Below are 23,243 nucleotides of genomic sequence, written 5' to 3'. Positions count from 1 at the left end.
TGGATCTTGTTATGAAAGATCCATTGTCCGGCCTTCCTAGTGAAGATGCCGCTACCCATCTAAATAGCTTCGTTGATTTTTGTGATTTGTTAGGTTTCTGTGATTTTGATGATTGCTCTCTAAACTTGCACCTTGCAGATTCCACTATTAAGAAACCTATGTGAAGAATTAATGATGTTCTTATTGTTGCAAATAGGAATTATGTGCCCGTAGATTTTATTGTTCTTGACATAGATTGCAATCCTTCATTTCCTATTATTCTTGGTAGACCATTCCTTAGAACGGTTGGTGCAATTTTTGATATGAAGGAAGGAAATATTAGATTCCAATTTCCATTAAGGAAAGGCATGGAACACTTTCCTAGAAAGAAAATTAAATTACCTTATAAATCTATTATGAGAGCCACTTATGGATTGCCTACCAAAGATGGCAATACCTAGATCTATTCTTGCTTGTTATGCCTAGCTAGGGGCGTTAAATGATAGAGCTTGTTGGGAGGCAACCCAATTTTATGTTTATTCCTTGCTTTTTGCTCCTGTTTAGTAATAAATAAATTATCTAGCCTCTGTTTTGGTTGTGTTTTTTGCGTTTAATTAGTGTTTGTGCCAAGTAGAACCGTTGGGAAGACTTGGGGGAAGTCTTGTTGAACTTGCTGTAAAAAACAGAAACTTTAGCGCTCACGAGAACTGCTGTCATTTTTATTTGGAAAGTGCTATTTAGTTAATTCTTTTTTAAGATGATAAATAGATAAATTCCTCACGTCCAGCAATTTATTTTAGAACTTTTGGGGTTCCAGATCTTGCGCTAGCTACAGATTACTACATACTGTTCTGTTTTTTGACAGATTCTGTTTTTCGTGTGTTGTTTGCTTATTTTGATGAATCTATGACTAGTAAAATAGTTTATAAACCATAAAGAAGTTGGAATACAGTAGGTATAACACCCATATAAATAAATAATGAGTTCATTATAGTACCTTGAAGTGGTCTTTTGTTTTCTTTCGCTAACGGAGCTCACGAGATTTTCTACTTTAAGTTTTGTGTTGTGAAGTTTTCAAGTTTTGGGTAAAGATTTGATGGATTATGGAACAAGGAGTGGCAAGAGCCTAAGCTTGGGGATGTCCATGGCACCCCCAAGATAATTTAAGGACACCTAAAAGCCAAAGATTGGGGATGCCCCGGAAGGCATCCCCTCTTTCGTCTACTTCTATCGGTAACTTTACTTGGAGCTATATTTTTATTTACCACATGATATGTGTTTTGCTTGGAGCGTCTTGTATGATTTGAGTCCTTCCTTGTTAGTTTACCACAATCATCCTTGCTGTACACATGTTTTGAGAGAGCCATACATGATTTGGAATTTGTTAGAATACTCTATGTGCTTCGCTTATATCTTTTGAGTTATATAATTTTGCTCTAGTGCTTCACTTATAGAGCACGGTGGTGGATTTGTTTTATAGAAACTATTGATATCTCATGCTTAACTTAGATTATTTTGAGAGTCTTAATAGCATGGTAATTTGCTTAAAATCCTAATATGCTTGGTATGCAAGATTAATAATAATACTCTCTTATGAGTGTGTTGAATACTATGAGAAGTTTGATACTTGATAATTGTTTTGAGATATGGAGATGGTGATATTAAAGTCATGCTAGTTGAGTAGTTGTGCATTTGATAAATACTTGTGTTGAAGCTTGTAATTCCCGTAGCATGCACGTATGGTGAACCGTTATGTGATGAAGTCGGAGCATGATTTATTTATTGATTGTCTTCCTTATGAGCGGCAGTCGGGGATGAGCGATGGTCTTTTCCTACCAATCTATCCCCCTAGGAGCATGCGCGTAATACTTTGCTTTGATAACTTGTAGATTTTTGCAATAAGTATATGAGTTCTTTATGACTAATGTTGAGTCCATGGATTATACGCACTCTCACCCTTCCACCTTTGCTAGCCTCTCTAATACCGCGCACCTTTCGCCGGTATCATACACCCACCATATACCTTCCGCAAAACAGCCACCATACCTACCTATTATGGCATTTATATAGCCATTCCGAGATATATTGCCATGCAACTTTCCACCGTTCCGTTTATGACACACTCCATCATTGTCATATTGCTTAGCATGATCATGTAGTTGACATCGTATTTGTGGCAAAGCCACCATTCATAATTCTATCATACTTGTCACTCATGCATCATTGCATATCCCAGTACACCGTTGGAGGCATTCATATAGAGTCATATTTTGTTCTAAGTATCGAGTTATAATTGTTGAGTTGTAAGAAAAATAAAAGTGTGGTGATCATCATTATTAGAGCATTGTCCCAGTGAGGAAAGGATGATGGAGACTATGATTCCCCCACAAGTCGGGATGAGACTCCGGACGAAAAATAAATAAAAGAGGCCAAAGAAGCCCAAATAAAAAAGAGAAAGAAAAGAGGCCATAAAAAAGAGAAAAGGCCCAAATAAAAAATAAAAAAATGAGAGAAAAAGAGAAAAGGGACAATGTTACTATCCTTTTACCACACTTGTGCTTCAAAGTAGCACCATGATCTTCATAGTAGAGAGTCTCTCATGTTATCACTTTCATATACTAGTGGGAATCTTTCATTATAGAACTTGGCTTGTATATTCCAATGATGGGCTTCCTCAAATTGCCCTAGGTCTTCATGAGCAAGCAAGTTGGATGCACACCCACTTAGTTTCTTTTTGAGCTTTCATATACTTATAGCTCTAGTGCATCCGTTGCATGGCAATCCCTACTCACTCACATTGATATCTATTGATGGGCATCTCCATAGCCCGTAGATATGCCTAGTTGATGTGAGACTATCTTCTCCTTTTTGTCTTCTCCACAACACCACTCTATTCCACCTATAGTGCTATATCCATGGCTCACGCTCATGTATTGCGTGAAGATTGAAAAAGTTTTGAGAATGTCAAAAGTATGAAACAATTGCTTGGCTTGTCATCGGGGTTGTGCATGATTTAAATATTTTGTGTGGTGAAGATAGAGCATAGCCAGACTACATGATTTTGTAGGGATAACTTTCTTTAGCCATGTTATTTTGAGAAGACATAATTGCTTTGTTAGTATGCTTGAAGTATTATCATTTTTATGTCAATATGAACTTTTGTCTTGAATATTTCGGATCTGAATATTCATACCACAATTAAGAAGAATTACATTAAAATTATGCCAAGTAGCACTCCGCATCAAAAATTCTGTTTTTATCATTTACCTACTCGAGGATGAGCAGGAATTAAGCTTGGGGATGCTTGATACGTCTCCAACGTATCTATAATTTTTGATTGCTCCATGCTATATTATCTACTGTTTTGGACATTACTGGGCTTTATTATCCACTTTTATATTATTTTTTGGACTAACCTATTAACCGAAGTCCCAGCCTGGAATTGCTGTTTTTTTCCTTGTTTTAGGGTTTCGAAGAAAAGGAATATCAAACGGAGTCCAAAAGGAATGAAACCTTCGGGAACGTGATTTTCTCATCGAATACAACTCAGGAGACTTGGACCCTATGTCAAGAAACGTAACATGAGGCCACGAGGTAGGGGGCGCGCCTGAGTTGAATTGTGGTTGTTGAGACCGATGGTGTTGAGGACCCTACTCACCCTCGTGGGCCCCCTGTTGCTCCACCAACGTACTTCTTCATCCTATATATACCCACGTACCCCCAAACGATCAGATACGGAGCCAAAACCCTAATTCCACCGCCGTAACTTTCTGTATCCACGAGATCCCATCTTGGGGCCTCTTCCGGAGCTCCGCCGGAGGGGGCATCGATCACCGAGGGCTTCTTCATCAACACCATAGCCCCTCCAATGAAGTGTGAGTAGTTTACCTCAGACCTACGGGTCCATAGTTAGTAGCTAGATGGCTTTTTCTCTCTTTTTGGATCTCAATACAATGTTCTCCCCCTCTCTTGTGGAGATCTATTTGATATAATCTTCTTTTTGCGGTGTGTTTGTTGAGACCGATGAATTGTGGTTTTATGATCAAGTCTATCTATGAATAATATTTGAATCTTCTCTGAATTCTTTTATGTATGATTGGTTATGTTTGCAAGTCTCTTCGAATTATCAGTTTGGTTTGGCCTACTAGATTGATCTTTCTTGCAATGGGAGAAGTGCTTAGCTTTGGGTTCAATCTAGCGGTGTCCTTTCCCGGTGACAGTAAGGGCAGCAAGGCACGTATTGTATTGTTGCCATCGAGAATAACAAGATGGGGTTTTCTTCATATTGGATGAGTCTATCCCTCTACATCATGTCATCTTGCTTAAGGAGTTACTCTGTTTTTAACTTAATACTCTAGATGCATGCTAGATAGCGGTCGATGAGTGGAGTAATAGTAGTAGATGCAGGCAGGAGTCAGTCTACTTGTCTCGGACGTGATGCCTATATACATGATCATACCTAGATATTCTCATAACTATGCTCAATTCTGTCAATTGCTCAACAGTAATTTGTTCACCCACCGTAGAATACTTATGCTCTTGAGAGAAGCCACTAGTGAAACTATGGCCCCCGGGTCTATCTTCATCATATTAATCTCCTACTACTTTGCCATTTACTTTGCCTTTATTTTACTTTGCATGTTTATCATAAAAATACCAAAAATATTATCTTATCATATCTATCAGATCTCACTCTCGTAAGTGGCCCTATAGGGATTGACAACCCCTACTTGCGTTGGTTGCGAGGATTTATTTATTTTGTGCAGGTGCGAGGGACTCACGCGTAGCCTCCTACTGGATTGATACCTTGGTTCTCAAAAACTGAGGAAAATATTTACGCTACTTTGCTGCATCATCCCTTCTTCTTCAGAGAAAACCAACGCAGTGCTAAAAGAGGTAGCAGCACCCCAAGATAATCTAAGGACACCTAAAAGCCCAAGCTTGGGGATGCCCCGGAAGGCATCCCCTCTTTCGTCTACTTCCATCGATAACTTTACTTGGAGCTATATTTTTATTTACCACATGATAAGTGTTTTGCTTGGAGCGTCTTGTATTATTTGTGTCTTCATTTGTTACTTTTCCAGAATCATCCTTGCTGTACACAGTTTTTGAGAGAGACACACATGATTTGGAAATTGTTAGAACACTCTATGTGCTTCACTTATATCTTTTGAGTTATATAGTTTTTTGCTCTAGTGCTTCACTTATATCTTTTAGGACACGGTGGTGGATTTGTTTTATAGAAACTATTGTTCTCTCATGCTTCACTTAGATTATTTTGAGAGTCCTACAAAACAGCATGGTAATTTGCTTTAATTATGTTAGGCATTCAAGATTAATAAAAAAATCTTATGAGTGTGTTGAATACTATTAGAAGTTTGATACTTGATAATTGTTTTGAGATATGGAGATGGTGATATTAGAGTCGTGCTAGTTGAGTGTGAATTTGAGAAATGTTTGTGTTGAAGTTTGTGATTCCCGTAGCATGCATGTATGGTGAACCGTTATGTGAAGAAGTTGGAGCATGATTTATTTATTGATTGTCTTCCTTATGAGTGGCGGTCGGGGACGAGCGATGGTCTTTTCCTACCAATCTATCCTCTAGGAGCATGCGCATAGTACTTTGCTTCGATAACTAATAAATTTTTGCAATAAGTTTGTGAGTTCTTTATGACTAATGTTGAGTCCATGGGTTATACGCACTCTCACCCTTCCACCATTTCTAGCCTCTCTAATACCGCGCACCTTTCGCCGGTATCATACACCCACCATATACCTTCCACCAAACAGCCACCATACCTACCTATCATGGCATTTCCATAGCCATTCCGAGATATATTGCCATGCAACTTTCCACTGTTCCGTTTACTATGACACGCTCCATCATTGTCATATTGCTTTGCATGATCATGTAGTTGACATTTTAGTTGTGGCAAAGCCACCGTTCATAATTCTTTCGTACAAGTCACTCATGCATCATTGCTATCCCGGTATACCGTCGGAGGCATTCATATAGAGTCATACTTTGTTCTAGTATCGAGTTGTAATCAGTGAGTTGTAAATAAATAGAAGTGTGATGATCATCATTCTAGAGTATTATCCCAAAGAAAGAGAAAGGCCAAATAAAAAAGGAAGGCCCAAAAAATATAAAAAGGGACAATACTACTATTCTTTTTCCACACCTGTGCTTCAAAGTAGCACCATGATCTTCATGATAGAGAGTCTCCTATGTTATCACTTTCATATACTAGTGGGAATTTTTCTCTATTTTTATCATTTACCTACTCGAGGACGAGCAGGAATTAAGCTTGGGGATGCTTGATACGTCTCCAACGTATCTATAATTTTTTATTGTTCCATGCTATATTATATCCTGTTTTGGACATTATTGGGCTTTATTAAACACTTTTATATTATTTTGGGGACTAACCCATTATCCGGAGGCCCAGCCTAGAATTGATGTTTTTTTGCCTATTTCAGAGTTTCGCAGAAAAAGAATATCAAATGGAGTACAAACGGAATGAAACCTTCGGGAACGTGATTTTCGGAACGAACATGATCCAGAGGACTTGAACCCTATGTCAAGAAAGCAACCAGGAGGGCACGAGGTAGGGGGCACGCCTACCCCCCCCCCCCCCCCGGCGCGCCCTCCACCCTCATGGGGCCCACGTTGCTCCACCGATGTACTTCTTCCTCCTATATATACCTATGTATCCCCAAACTACCAGATACGGAGCCAAAACCCTAATTCAACTGCCGTAACTTTCTGCATCCGTGAGATCCCATCTTGGGGCCTTTTCCGGAGCTCCGCCGGAGCGGGCATTGATGTCTACTACACAACCTTCTTCTTGTAGATGTTGTTGGGCCTCCAAGTGCAGAGGTTTGTAGGACAGTAGCAAATTTCCCTCAAGTGGATGACCTAAGGTTTATCAATCCGTAGGAGGCGTAGGATGAAGATGGTCTCTCTCAAGCAACCCTGCAACCAAATAACAAAGAGTCTCTTGTGTCCCCAACACACCCAATACAATGGTAATTGTGTAGGTGCACTAGTTCGGCGAAGAGATGGTGATACAAGTGGTATATGGATAGTAGATAAAGGTATTTGTAATCTGAAATTATAAAAACAGCAAGGTAACTAATGGTAAAAGTGAGCATAAACGGTATTGCAATGTGTGGAAACAAGGACTAGGGTTCATACTTTCGCTAGTGTAAGTTACCTCAACAATGATAACATAATTGGATCACATAACTATCCCTCAACTTGCACCAAAGAGTCACTCCAAAGTCACTAATAGCGGAGAACGAACGAAGAGATTATGGTAGGGTACGAAACCACCTCAAAGTTATTCTTTCCAATCAATCCGTTGGGCTATTCCTATAGGTGTCACAAACAGCCCTAGAGTTCATTCTAGAATAACACCTTAAGACACAAATCAACCAAAACCCTAATGTCACCTAGATACTCCAATGTCACCTCAAGTATCCGTGGGTATGATTATACGATATGCATCACACAATCTCAGATTCATCTATTCAACCAACACAAAGGACCTCAAAGAGTGCCCCAAAGTTTCTACCGGAGAATCACGAAGAAAACGTGTGACAACCCCTATGCATAGGTTCATGGGCGGAACCCGCAAGTTGATCACCAAAACATACATCAAGTTAATCACGTGATATCCCATTGTCTCTACAGATATCCACGGCAAGACATACATCAAGTGTTCTCAAATCTATAAAGACTCAATCCGATAAGATAACTTCAAAGGGGAAACTCAATTCATTACAAGAGAGTAGAAGGGGAGGAGAAACATAAGATCCAACTATAATAGCAAAGCTCGCGATACATCAAGATCGTATCACCTCAAGAACACAAGAGAGAGATAGAGATCAAACACATAGCTACTGGTACATACCCTCAGCCCCGAGGGAGAACTACTCCCTCCTCGTCATGAAGAGCACCGGGATGATGAAGATGGCCGCCGGAGAAGGATTCCCCCTCCGGCAGGGTGCCGGAACGGGTCTAGATTGGTTTTCGGTGGCTACGGAGGCTTCTGGCGGCGGAACTCCCGATCTATTGTGCTCGCGGATGTTTTTAGGGTATATGGAGATATATAGGCGGAAGAAGTACGTCAGGGGGGGCCACGAGGGGCTCACGAGGGTGGAGGGCACGCCCAGGGGGTTTGGCGCACCCCCTGCCTGTGACCTCCTGGCAGATCCCCCGACGTGCACTCCAAGTATTCTGGGCTTCTTTCCTTCCAAAAATGAGTTCCGTGAAGTTTCAGGTCAATTGGACTCCGTTTGATTTTCCTTTTCTTCGAAACCCTAAAACAGGGTAAAAACAGAAACTGGCACTGGGCTCTGGGTTAATAGGTTAGTCCCAAAAATGATATAAAAGTGTATAATAAAGCCCATAAACATTCAAAACAGTAGATAATATAGCATGGGGCAATCAAAAATTATAGATACGTTGGAGACGTATCAGGCATCGATCACGGAGGGCTTCTACATCAACACCATAGCCTTTCCGATGAAGTGTGAGTAGTTTACTTCAGACCTCCGGGTCCATAATTATTAGCTAGATGGCTTCTTCTCTCTTTTTGGATCTCAATACAAAGTTCTCCCCCTCTCTTGTGGAGATCTATTCGATGTAATCTTCTTTTGCGGTGTGTTTGTTGAGACCGATGAATTGTGGGTTTATGATCAAGTTTATCTATGAACAATATTTGAATCTTCTCTGAATTCTTTTATGTATGATTGGTTATCTTTGCAAGTCTCTTTGAATTACCAGTTTGGTTTGGCCTACTAGATTGATCTTTCTTGCAATGGGAGAAGTGCTTAGCATTGGGTTCAATTTTGCGGTGTCCTTTCCCATTGACAGTAGGGGCAGCAAGGCACGTATTGTATTGTTTCCATCGAGGATAACAAGATGGTGTTTATTTCATATTGCATGAGTTTATTCCTCTACATCATGTCATCTTGCTTAAAGCATTACTCTGTTCTTTTGAACTTAATACGCTAGATGCATGCTGGATAGCGGTCGATGTGTGGAGTAATGGTAGTAGATGCAGGCAGGAGTCGGTCTACTTGTCTTGGACGTGATGCCTATATACATGATCATACCTAGATATTCTCATAACTATGCTCAATTCTGTCAATTACTCAATAGTAATTTGTTTACCCACCGTAATACTTATACTCTCGAGAGAAGCCACTAGTGAAACCTATGGCCCCCGTGTCTATTTTCCATCATATTAATCTTCCGTCAACAAGCTATTTCCTTTTCCGTTTATTTTGCTTTCTTTACTTTGCATCTTTATCATAAAAATACCAAAAATATTATCTTATCATATCTATCAGATCTCACTTTCGTAAGTGACCGTGAAGGAATTGACAACCCCTTTATTGCGTTGGTTGCGAGGATTTTATTTGTTTGTGTAGGTGCGAGGGACTCGTGCGTGGCCTCCTACTGGATTGATGCCTTGTTTCTCAAAAACTGAGGGAAATACTTACGCTACTTTGCTGCATCACCCTTTCCTCTTCAAGGGAAAACCAACACAGTGCTCAAGAGGTAGCACGTGACAGTCACCATGCGCCCCACAATTACCATGGTCCGGACCCTCTTTCATGTTCGTTTAACTGCGGTTGCCATGTTACTGAACTACAGTTGCCATGGTTTCTCAACTGCAATTGCCATCTCAGTTCAAGTGCCCGATGCCATTTTTGGACAACTGCAGTTGTTGCCATGTATGGCCTGGTTTACTATAGTTGCCATGATTTGAAAACTTTAGGGGTTGCCACCTACTAACACTAGGCAGTTGCCATGTATGGTCTGGTTTACTACAGTTGCCATGATTTGAAAACTTTAGGAGTTGCCACCTACTAACACTAGATAGTTGCTGTGTAGTGCTAAAAAGAGACATGGTAAAATAACATGTTCGGGTAAAAAAGAGAGTTGCCATATGCTTATAAGCACACTAGGGCAGTTGCCATGTACCCTACAAAACACATGGCAACTGACATGTTCGGGTAAAAGAGAGAGTTGCCATCTGCTTACAAGCACACTAGGGCAGTTGCCATGTACCCCTGCAAAACACATGGCAACTGGCAGCTTTGAGTCTGGGAGAGAGAGACGGGCGTGTGGGCGAACTGATAAATGCCCACACACCAGCCCCTGTGCATGAGTGAAAACTGATGTGTGGGCGAACTGATAAATGCCCACACACCAGCCCCTGTGCATGAGTGAAAACTGATGTGTGGGTGAACTGCTAAACGCCCACACACCGGAACCTCCGTGTGATGAAAACAGACGTGTGGGCGGCCGGATGAATGCCCACACACCAGGCCAGTCCTACGTGGCACCACAAACATGCCAAAATTCGTGCAACCACAAACGGACGTGGATCCACGTGTGTGAGCGAGATGCAAACGTCCACACATGTGGGCGTTAGTGTTTCCGTAATATATTAGCATGAATACTTCATAAATTATAGATACGTTGGAGACGTATCTCACAGCTTCGAAAAGTCGACGTTTTCAAAAACCTGTCATATAATTGTAATTGAGATAATTAATTTCGTGTCTTCTTTTAAGATATCCACATGACATAAAAGGAGAAAGGTAAACGTGCCATTTGACATGCCTTAATATAGCAAAAATGCAAACATTGGGAGAAGGGATTGTTATTATTCTAATATACATGGTGACCCTGAAATTTGTGATAGTACAAATTGTTTATGATGACTTCTTTTTATTTTGTGTCACAACTTAGAGAATAATTGAGGGCTAGCTTCTTTATGCGTGCTTGTTTATAATGAAACATTTTCTTTGGTCTACATCCTCACATCAAACATAGATGGGCCTACCTGATTTCACAGTGAAATTATCTTGAGTTACTATGATATTTTACCAAGAGTAACATGATAGGAAAACTGTTGTACCAACCTCATGTACGCAACTGTAAATTAATTATGGGTTTTCTAGCGCTATTTTTTTATAAGGAAAACTAAAAGAGAACTTACTGCGTAAATTACCTAGCTCATATTTAAGAAGTCCCCATCTACGATAATAAATAAACAACACAAAAAGAAAATCTAACCTTGTACTATCACATGAACCCATGGTGCTGCTTCTTTGCCTTTTTTATCCAATATATATCACACAATGCACTTTCCCAAGCATCCTACACACTAATTAAAAATATAATATAATATAAGATCAACAGAACACACCATAGAAATTGCAAGTTCTTGATTCAGTGTCTCCTGCTTGGCTGCTTCATGTACATTGTCTATACTTGCCGCTCCTTAATGTCTGAATCAAGTCAGGAAATCAAATTCATAGATAAGTATAACCCAAGTCATGGATGATAAGAGCGTCATGAATGTTCTTCCAAAAGGGGCGCCAGGGAGTAGACCAAATGCAAGGGTTGCTTCTGGAGATTTGAACTGAAATAGCATCGATAAGTGGCTCAAGGTACCTTGAGAATAGAAGTCCAAAAAAGTCAATTTCAAAACATTAGTAGCATGCCTTCAAAAAGAAGTGTTATGTTAGATTTTGTGATTCTAGAGATGGCACTGTCTTGAGTGGTCACAATTTACCAGGCTGCATTAAACAAGAGAGTTTTATGTACTGCTTCTAGATTTCGAATGACTAAGCCTCCCTCTTTTCTGGCTTTTCAGATCTCATACAAAGCTTTGAGGTAAATAGGCTTGATTTGATTTTCATCTTGAACCCCAGTCCACCATAAATCATGAATCACTACATTCATTTTAGCCAAAAAATTCTTGGAGAATAAAATATTTGACATGTAACACACCGGCAAGGAAGTAAACATGTATTTAATAAGAACTAGCGTGGCAGCATGGGAAAGTTTATTAGCTTTGTACTCACTAAATTTGCTTATGAACTTGTCCAAAACAAAATTGTAAGCATGAGATCTATTTTTGGTAGGCATAATAAGAGGTGTGGCCTAAGTGTGTGGTAGAAGCAGTCATATTAACCACTCTAAAAATACCTTTAACAATGTCTCTCTGATCACTAGTTACATTTTTTGCTGGAAAAACAGAAGATTCAGGCTAGTTGGGGGTTTGTACTGCAAGGGCACAGAAATATTGCATAGTATTCGATATAGTTATGGATTCATGGTGAGTTGCTTGACCATAGACTAATAAATCTTCTGCAAACATTAGGATTAAGCTGGAGAGAAATTTGGCCTTAGAGCTATACCTTGCAAATTTCTTTGATGAAGATCCTCATGCATGCCTGAAGCTAACTCATAGATGGCTATAACAAAGAGGTAAGGAGACAAAGGACAACCTTGTCTAACACCTCTAGTGGCTTTGAAATCACAATGCAAATTGTCTAATAACTTGATTTATAAGAGCATTAATCAGGAAATTCCATTCCTATTATCAAAGGCATTAGAAAGGTCTATCTGCAACATAAAAGCTTGTTCTTTCCAGGAGGAGAGACTAAAAGAATGAGTGATTTCCTGAGCAATAATAACATTATTGCTAATTCTCATGCCATCAACGAAAGCTTGCTGGGCATCCAAAATTCAAAATAATAGAACTGGCATTATACATTCACACATGTTGTTAATCTGCATGTATCATTAAACATAATACAACGTAGTTTCTAAGAATTGTGAAATTTAGAACTCAGACGTTATATATTTACATGTTGCAAATCTTCATGTATCATGAAGCATAGTAAAGCAAAATTTCTAAGCAGTGTGAAATCGAACATAATAATGATTAGTCGAGGGTAATCTTGCACTTCTTTATTTCCTTTTATCAAGCCCGTGAGTCTTTAAACTATAAAACTTGTTGTCCGGTAAGTTTTCTCTTTTGGTGGGATGGTTTTAAATAATTTGTTGGGCTTCAAGTCGCACTTGGTAGGGGCCAATTATTCTTAATTCTGATTAACACATACTTCCGATACCTAAAGAAAATTAACACGGGCATACACAGTTAGGTTCGATAGAAATGTTGGAGAAGGAGGGGGGAGGGAGTGGCCCCGGCTCGACCGCCCTTGATTGCGCCCCTATTGGGATGGCACCAAATCTAGCCATATAGGTCATGCTTTTAAAGCCGGCCATACACACGTCCCCAGCCGTCGCCCCAGGTCAGGCTCCAGACGTCCCCACAGTTCGGCCAAATTTCAGGAAACACGCCCAAATTTCAACAAACACGACATATTTCGGCGAAATTTAGACGTTTTTTACAAGAATAAAATGGACGGAAAAAAACCCTAAACTACGGGCCGAAGTAGGCGCTGAGTAGGGCGTAGTCGTCGCTGGCGTCGTCCTCCTGCTTCTCCTCCTTGACACGGCCGGCGCCGCTGCTCGACCCCTCGCCCCGGCGCACTGCTTCACGACCGCGGCGTTCGGCGATCTCCTCCAGGGCGCGGCGCTGGCGGTCCAGCTCCATGCGCGCGTAGTCCTCACGCGCCCACTTCAAGGCGGCCTCTTCTTCGTCGTCCTCCTCGGCGAGAGCAGGCTCTCGCTTCACGGGGGCGAGCCCCGGCTCCGGCTTCACCGTCGCCAGCCCTGGCTCCCCCTTCGGCTTGACCAGGCGAGGAGGGGCCGAGGAGGAGGAGCCATGGCCGCCGTCGTTGATGACGAGGCCGGCGCCGCGGGTGCGCCTACCGAGCGGCGTCTCGGACGGCTCTGGCTTGACGCTGACCAACGCCGGCGCGCCGGAGGAGTGAAAGGAGGATCGAGAGGAGGAGGAGGAAGAGGAGGATCACTAGTAGAAAAAGGGTCAAATTTTCAGCTCATTAGTCACGGTTTGTATTTGAGCCGGCACTAATGTGACCAATAATGCCGGTTCCAACATCTAGGCGGCCGGCGCTCATTAGTACCGGTTCGTGGCGAACCTTTAGTACCGCTTCGTGCCACGAACCGGTACTAAAGAGGTGGTGGCCTTTAGTACAGGTTGGTGGCTCCAACCGGTACTAAAGGTGGTGGCCTTTAGTACGGGTTGGTGGCTCCAACCGGTACTAAAGACCCCCCCTTTAGTACCGGTTGGAGCCACCAATCGGTACTAAAGATGGTGCGCTGCCACCCGCAGTGCACAATGTTTAGTCCCACCTCGCTAGTTGAGAGGAGCTCGCACCGGTTTATAAGCCCCGCCGCGGCTACCGTGTCGAGCTCCTCTCTAAGCAGGCCTTTGTGGGCCTTGACGAGGACATGTATTGGGGGTAGGGTAACATGCCTGACCTAAAGGCCCTACCCATGGACACCGTATACTTTGTACTGGACCCCTGGGCCAGATCGCCGTCCAGATGTACCGCAACTTGAAAGTCACTCGGACGGCGACAACCACTCGGAGCATGACACTTCACTCGACGAGCTCATTCCACTCGACCGTGTAACTCACTCGGATATGCAAAGACCAATAGTCAGCATGACGGTTTTGTAGTGGGCAGGCATTATGGCATTGATGCTCCACCGTGTAACATAAGGGGTGAGGGGTTGCGCACTCTATATAAGCCACCCCCACCACTCTAAGGGGCCTTTTTTGCTTCCACCTCTCTCTCTTTCTAACCATTAGTCTCAGGACATAGCTCAGGCATGGAGATCCGCTCTCCCCTCTCTCTCAAACACACATTGTAATCTTCGGATACATACTCAGATAAAACAAAGCCTCTCCGGAGCACGAGACATAGGGTTGTTATCTCCACTGTGAGAGGCCCGAACTCGCTAAAACCACCATGTCACCCATATGCATCTCCATAGATCATGCTCTTTTATCCTACCCCTCTTTTATTGTCGGAATCGTTACCACGACAGGCCTATTGCAAGTCTTCTGCCCTGTGGGGCCTACTGGGCCGTACGGGCATGCATCCTAGCCCAACTAGAGGTTGGGTTTCTAGTCGTATGCAGGCCGTGCCGGCCTAGTAGGCAGGCTGTTTTTGCTTTATTTCAAAAAAAATACAAAAAAAATCCACGTGGTTGCCCTTTAGCACCGGTTCATGCTGAACCGGTACTAAAGGGGGGGGGGCTTTAGTGCCCACACTTTAGTGCCGGTTACCGAACCGGCACTAAAGGGCCTTACGAACCGGTGCTATTGCCCGGTTCTGCACTAGTGGATGACCATCCCATCATCCTCCTCGGCATCCACGCGCCGCCGCCCCAAGCGGACGGGTACTCGAACAGCGGGTTGTTCCCGCCCTCGAGGTGCGCGAGGACGCCGCTGAGCGTGCGGGCCGGGACGCCCCACCACAGGCGGCGGCCCTCGCTGTTGTTGCGGCCGCGCGGCGTCGGCGCGTTGTTGGTGGAGGCGAGCCGCTCCTCCTGCCGGCGTCTGAAGTACGCGGCCCACGCCGCGTGGTTGCCGGTGGCGTACTCCAGGAGCGCCCGCTCCTCGGCCGTCAGGGACGCCCGCGCACGCCCGATCTCGGTGTGGAAATAGGCGGGCGTCTCGGGGACGGGCAGAGGGGGGACAGGGACCCCGCCGGCGCTGAGCCTCCACCGCGACGGAGCGCGAACGTCGGGCGGCGCGGGGTAGTTGGCCTCGTGGAGGAGGTAGGCCTCCCACTCATGCAGCAAGCGGCGGTCGAAACCGTTGGCCGCCGTCGCGTCGCCGGGGTACCTCGCGCTCAAGGTTGCCGGGGGGAGAGAGAGAGGGGCTCGAACGGCGGAGAGAGAAAGAGGGGACGAAGTGCGGAGGCGAGGAGGGGGAGATGGGTGCCTCACCGGTGCGGCCAGGTTCGCCTTTTATAGCGGCTCGGGGGTGGCCGCGTGCGAACGCGTGGCGGAAGGCGGGGCGGCGTCGCCGCACTTCGCCGCCCGTGAATCAATGGCAGGCTGACCGGCGGCAGCCTTGGCATTGATTCCCCGCGGGAAAACCGAGACGATGAGGACGACCAGCCTTCGTCTCGCTGACGCGCCGGTCCCGCCACTCTTTGGCGCCAAAACGTTCGCGCCGGCGCCCCCCAGCTCGCCGGGTTCGGGTTGGATGCGCCGGCACCAATTTCGGCCCAATCCGACGAAAAACAGACTCGTGAGGGCGCGACTAGGCCGATTTTTCGGCGCCGGTGCTAAAAAACGGACTTGGAGGAGCCTGTTGGGGGCGTGGCTGGAGATGCTCTTCTATGGCCTGGTATGGATGACACTCAGATCCTATAGCTAGAAAAAAGCTACTAGAATTTGTTTATTTTTTAACAGAGGAAGGATCACGAAGGACCCAGACTCATATGATGGGAACTATGCATGGTCTGGACTATGGGGTCCAATCTCAAACAGGGCGAGGACCAATTTGAAAAGGAGCTGACAGCCAGCAGGTTTATCGAGAAATTAATGACTACAACTAACAAATTCAAGAGAGATCAGGATAAGGACTCGGACCACTCAATCCTGTAGCCTCATCAGGATCGTCCTAGCAACACCCCCTCTGCCTCCCATTAAAACATGGATGACAGCAAAATTATGTAATTTAGGGTAAACTGAAGGAAAACCTTTTCTTCAAGTAATCCAATTTTATGGTCTGTAATAAAACCTCTATTTACGTACTAATATCTATTACATATCTTGACGACATGATTTTTTGGACCTGAGATATAATATACTCTCTCCGTCTCAAAAATAAGTGTCTAAACTTTATATTAACTTTAGTACAAAGTTATACTAAAGTTGAGACCATTATTTTGAGATGGAGAGAGTAGTATATATATAGCAAACGAATCCAATTTTATGGTCGCAAGAAATATAGATTCTAGGACGTGAATACAATTTCAAAACATTTAGGAGGTACATACAACTGTATTTAGAAGTCTAGATAATGCTTTGACCATGAAGTTCGATATATCGATCATAGATGCATATGTCACTAAAGTGAATTTCACTTTTACACCATACTTAAATATTTCACATTGTTTTTACAGTCCTAAAAAAATCCATTAAACTGGCTATGGTTTATGATTTCATTCGAAAGCATGGTATGTTTTTTCTTTGCGGGCTATTAAATTCCTGTTACACCCATCTTAATTTATTTTCTGGTATTATTATTATTCCCTTTTGCTTCGAGTCAATGAACTACAATCCAGTTGTTCCACAAATTAAATCGTTGCCAATGTCTACACTTACAAGGAAAGATTACATGCTATGATTGTGGCAATGCGAACAAAGCGTGTTTCCGGCCTTATTCCTTTATGCAACAAGAATGGCAAATACACATGCCATATTCATGTACGGTAAGCAATAAAAACGAAACAAATGAACGTAAAAGAACATGTTGCAACGTCGTTAACTTCAACAATATAAATTAGCATCCACATTTTTACAACATAATAGTAAACAACTACACCAATACAAATCAAGCCGCCTACGGGAGTACAACAATCAACAAAAGAAATACAAACATAATACCAGCGACAATGAATTGACTCATATTCCAGAGCCCATGTAAATGTTGGTTGTTGGTGATGACGGCGAATCTCGGCTACTGTGAAGAAACCAATGGTATCAAGGTAGCGAGGAGAGTATGATGCATGGTAACGGGAAGGGCCGTAGAATCGCACGATGCGCCGAAATAGGCAAGCGAGACGTGTAGTAATCCACAATGTCTAAGGCGGATAGAGAGAAGGACCGAAAGGAGAATGTTGGCTGGGGTAGAGTGGCGACAGAAAGTAGATTGATTGCTATGCAGCAAAAGCCGGATCGGGAGTATGGCACGACATATGCTAGATTTATCATTGCACTGAGATCCATTGACAAATATAGTCATGCACATATTTGACCGAGTTACAAAGATCTACCTGTTGTGTTAATTAGTTCACCTAATTGATAGTCAGATTGTTTTTTATGATTTACTAGTACATCTCTTTATATATTTTGATCCATATATCGTGCTCATAGTAGATACTACATTGTTCAAGGATAGTTGAAGTTCTGGGTTTGTTCCAAGTCAAATTTGTTTATGTTTGACCGAGTCTATAGAAGACTCTTTACCGACAAAAAAGAAGAAGACTTGGGAGTATTTCTTCTAGTATAGATTGATATCACGAAGAAGGTGTTTCCAAGAGATTGCATTTTAATTCTTAGTTATAGGAGTTACTTTGTATTTTTGTTTGGATCTTGTATCCAAAGCAGTGTACCTGTAATAGTGATGAGTAAGAATAAAATTATAAGTGTTTCTAAAAAAATTGAAACAGAAGAACCATAGAGAGCGTGCTTCTCGTGCCTGCATGGCCTTACTGGACATTATGTCGATCTACCTACCATGGTGGAGATCTGCCACGCGGACGTGTCCTAATCTTCTGATTGGCTAGCAATTAATGGTGACGGGCCATGCGTTGGGTGATCGATCGGTGTCACACTCACACGGCTATATATACGGGCGGGCTGCTAGCCAGCTTCAAACTCACAGCAAGACTTGGTAAAGGCGGCCGAAGAAGCAAAGCTGACTAATCTGCAACCATGAAGATGAAGAGATGCATCCTGCTGATGCTCGCACTTGAGGCCGCCGTCCTCGTCGCCGGCCGCCCCTCCGCTGTTGCCGTCTCCAACGACGTGGGCACCATTCTCATGCCGACCGAAGGCAAAGGTACGGCGATGCATGCGTGCGTGAACTCTTTTCTCTAGTCCTTATAGAACCTCATCATCACATGCTCACAGCCGTCAGCTCGTTGAGGGCTTGCAGGGCAAGTGGGAACGGCGGCGGCTTCCAGGCCATGGGATTGCTGCGACAACACCATATGCACCAGGTCCTTGCCGCCAATCTGCATCTGTCTGGACGAGGTCGACGAGTGCGCCTCCACCTGCATGGCCTGCGTGCCGTCCGTCTCAAACCCATTCCGCCGCGTCTGCGGAGACCGGTACTACGGCGACCCCGGGCCCAAGTGCACCTACAACACCGTCGCCGGCGACAACAACGACGACGCCCTCGTAGCGGCGGCGGCAGAGGAGGAGAAGCCGTGGGAGTGCTGTGACATGGCTCTGTGCACCAGGTCATACCCGCCGATGTGCCGCTGCGTGGACGAGGTCGAGCAGTGCGCTGCAACCTGCAAGAGCTGCGGGGTGTCCATCTTGAACCCGTTCCGCCACGTCTGCAACGACTGGTACAACGGCTTCCCAGGTCGCAAGTGCACCGAGGCCGCCCACGCCGGCGGTAATAACTAGCACCTGCGTTGATCAACGCCATCAAGAGTGCACTTGAATTTCCCCTGCATGCAATGTGTTACAAATTACAATAAAATAAAATAAAAAATGGATGGCCGGCTGGCTGGCCTGCTACCGCTACTGCTTGCCTGAATGGTGATCAGACAAGCATGCATGCATGAATAATGACGAGTCGAGCGTCTGCATGTTGAAATATTTCAATTATGAATGGTGTGGTTTTCTTCCCGACAAGTTGAAGTTGCTTACCACATGTCCACCTGGTGAATAGTGTGATCGTTTGATCTCACATGGTCTCGCTAAAACTCTCAGGGAAAATATATATCTCTACTCCTATAAAAGACCCACTTCGTAAGGATTGTGTATCTGCCATCCGTCATTTCTAACCACCTGTCTACATCTAACACATGCGAGGCAAGCTATCATGTTTTTGCAAAATGACCCATGTCACCAGTGGCGTAACCATCGTTGGCCGACGCCCCGGGCCAACAGCCTAAGTTACACTAGCTACAGTGTCCTTATTACTAGAAGTTGCTACAGTCAATGAATGGGTGGATAGCCACGCCGCATGCCATGGCCCTAGTTACCTCGGGCCTGGCTACTCCCCTGCCTGCCATTTTGATCTATATTTGCAAAGAACCCCTTAGTCTCTTTAGAAATCTCCGTTCCTCCCCATCGCATCCAAACATATATGAAAAATAAATTTTGGGCAAAACCTAACATACTTTTAGTGATATATATACCAAAAATAGGGTGATTTTCTCTAGAGTATGTGAAAATTCATTATCCTATCTTGCATCCGTTGCAACGCAAGGGCACTTTGCTAGTTTCTAAAATAAATACCAAGAATAACTATGTTATCTCTAAATCAAGCTGCAAATTTATTTTCTTTTTTTATCAGGATCACACCCCCACCTTCATTTTCGTTAGGCTTTTGCTAATGATCGAGCACCTGATTTTTAATTAATGCCAGTCAAATCCATGGCTGTTGATTTCTTTTTCAAAATTTGTGTGGCTTGGCGGCCATGGGCAGGAATCAACTGGACGGTTTTTCATATATTTTTTTGTTGACTTCGTTCGCTCTATTGGAAAGCCTGTCGAGGGCTGTGGGCCCTTGGCTGAAAGCTATATCACTTTCTCCCTTCAGCTTCTCTTAGTCTCCTTGTTTTTTTGCGGCAATCAAGAGAGCTTTATTAAATCACAGCAGACCTAGGACAATCAGCCATCAAGCTGGTCACTAGAAAGCTAGGTATCACATCGAGCCAGCATTCGGTCACATTCAATGTGCAAGCATGTTTAGCACAGAGATGAGCCGGAACATTAGCCGAACAATTTATATGAAGTACATTAAATAAATAGAAATTGCTAACTAGCTCTCCAATTTCAAGTAAGATTGGAGCCACAATTAAACGAGAATTGTGGCGAGTATTCCAGAGTTGCACCAACTCCTGGCAGTCCAACTCCATGATCACATGTGTGAGTCCTCGTAGGCTTGCGAAACGAGCCCCCTCAAGCATTGCCAATGCCTCCGCGATTAGTGGATCCGAGATCCCCAGGTGCGGCTTAGACCATGCTCCCAGGTATGCATAAGTGGATCGAGCGATGCCACCCGCACCGCTACAATATCTTCAAAGTTGATAGCCCCTTCTGTTGTAATCTTGACAATGCCCGAGTCCGGTGGCTTCCAACCATAACCTGGTAGAATTTTTGCTGCACTACGTGGCAATTCCAACAGAGCTAGTGACACCTTGATGGATCGCAAGGAAATCATAGGATCAAGACCCTCCTGATCATGCTTAATTCTGTTCCGTGAATGCCATATAGACCACATAATGGTAATGATTTTTGGCCGGTCCTTATCATCTACCATTGGGTGACATAGAATGTCCCTTGCCCACGAGCTAGGATGTAACCTGGGCAGCCAAATATCAAACCAAGCGCGGGCTACCGCCCAGAAACATTTGGCATGAGAGCATAGCATTAATGCATGTTGTAGATCTTCCTCCATAGCTAAACAGATGTTGCATCTATTTATTTGTGCAATGTGCCTCAAGTTGAGAGTGTGTTCATCAAGTAAAATTCCTCGTAGAACTCGCCACCAGAACACCCGTACCTTTGGCACCACGTTGAGCTTCCAAAGAGCCTTCCACATCTTTGATCATTCCCTGAAGTACCGGTAACCGACCCTTCCTCTAGAGCAAGACGCTCTTTCTGAGTCACGAGAGTGCGATATGCTGTCTTAACAGTGTAGTTGCCCGAAGCATCAAAAGCCCACGCATAGAAATCCTCACCACCGCCCTCCAATCCACATCAATATTTTATGAAAAATTATAATATGTTTCAAAGAAAGTTCATAAAAATTTAAAAACATATATACGTCATAAAGATAAAAGTTTGACTGGTTCTAAAAAATGTTTCGTCGCACAACAAAATGTCAACATTTATCTGAAAAATCTTTTACATATACTTGAAAAAATGTTGAAAACAGGTATTTGAAAACATATCGTATATTTGACAAACATTTGTCAAAAATAGGTTCCACATGTATACTAAAATAATGTGTATTCAAAAAACTAGACATGTGTTGAAAAATAGGAAGGAAAATACAAAAATCAGTGAAGAAACAAAAAAACCAAAGAAAACCAGGGAAGAAACCGAGAAACGCAAAAAACCGATAACCAAAAATACCAAGAAGAAAAAGAAAAATAATTGAGCCAGAGGAACTACAGTACTGGGCAGGCCCACTACCTCGAGCCTAGAGACTGAGTTATGTCTTGCATCGGGCACGAAATGGTCCTGGCATACCATAGCATGTACTCCATGCGCCCTATAAGATAAGACGTTTTTTGATACTACACTAGTTAGTGTCAAAAAAATGTTTTACATTATGAGACGGGGCTTTCCCATGTTTACCTCACGTTGGTATTTCAATCTAACAGGCCGACCCCGTCTTGTCCTTAGCTGGTCCATCACATCTTATCCCTGCAACCCCTAAAATAAAACATCTTATCCCTACAGATCCGTCAAGAAAAAGAAAAACATCTTATCCCTACAGACATGTCAAAAGAAAAAACATCTATCCCTACAACAGCTCGTTTATGTCTCCCTCCCACCGCCCTCTCTCTCTCTCTCTCTCTCTCTCTCCAATTAGAGTATTATGTATCTTCTCATTTCCGTGTACGAATAATAGATAAATATGTTTTTCTTGGTGTTTCCAAAGAAAGGCAAACTTTCGATTCAAATATTAAAATCATGTAAATTGGTTTTAAAAACAATTTCAATATGTTCAAAATTCACAATTATTATTTTCTGACTATTTAAAAATATTTTTTTGATGACTACTTTGATAAACTATTTAATTTGAAAATTTGTGATTTCAGATATTGGAGAACATAGTTTCAAACATTGAAACAACCAGTTTCATACATTGAAAAAAAAGGAGTTTCAAATATTGAGCCAAACAGTTCCACACAGATATTTCGATAATATGCAATTATTTCAACTATTTCACTTGTCAAAAGTTATATTTCAATTGTTTCACCAATTTCACATATCACAAATATCAAGTTTGCAAATCATTATTTCAATAGGATGCAACCATTGCAAACTAAACTAGTGAAACAGAAATGGTTCAAATCAGGTTAAGCAAAAAAATGCTTAACTAAATCATAAACAAAATCAGTCCTAGGAAAGATGCTTCAAGAAACCCAGGCTCTATTTGGTTTTTTCCCGCGTACTGTACTACATCTTTTTTGTGGTTCAGCCCCTGCAGTAAATTGGTCTGCGTGGCACTGTTTATTTTACCCAGCTTGACCCTCCATCGAGAAAGGCCGGCCCTTCGAACGATCGATTAGCCAGCCCACAAGTGAGGTCCGGTGTGGGCCCAAAAGTTAGTGCATTGGATCCAGTCGATTTCGTTGTCACCTGCAATTCATTCATTATCAGGGTACGTACCCATGCTGCAATCAAGGTAAGGGAGAACGTGGTTCACGTGACTGCATGTACTGATGTACGGCTGTCTGTGATCTGTCTAGTCATCATCCACATCCACGAGGATGGGGCGTCGACCCGTTGGCTGGGCAGCTGAGGTTGCTGCCAGCCCATCCGAGTTCGAATCCCGGAATGGGCGCCCCGTGCTTAT

General features: G+C 43.3%; 1 protein-coding gene across 1 annotated transcript; it reads left to right on the top strand.

The window, feature by feature from the left end:
* The first annotated feature begins 18,350 nt into the window (after positions 1-18,350).
* On the top strand, positions 18,351-19,336 carry LOC123057670 (Bowman-Birk type trypsin inhibitor). The gene is made up of 2 exons (XM_044480594.1): positions 18,351-18,530; positions 18,627-19,336. The coding sequence occupies exons 1-2, from the start codon at positions 18,404-18,406 to the stop codon at positions 19,103-19,105; spliced, it is 606 nt and encodes a 201-aa protein (XP_044336529.1). The 5' UTR covers positions 18,351-18,403; the 3' UTR covers positions 19,106-19,336.
* Positions 19,337-23,243: the final 3,907 nt, after the last annotated feature.

Source organism: Triticum aestivum, chromosome 3A (assembly GCF_018294505.1).
Source record: "Triticum aestivum cultivar Chinese Spring chromosome 3A, IWGSC CS RefSeq v2.1, whole genome shotgun sequence".
Taxonomy (NCBI): domain Eukaryota; kingdom Viridiplantae; phylum Streptophyta; class Magnoliopsida; order Poales; family Poaceae; genus Triticum; species Triticum aestivum.
The sequence above is the reverse complement of the archived record's forward strand: the minus strand, read 5'-3'. Positions and strand labels throughout refer to the sequence as shown.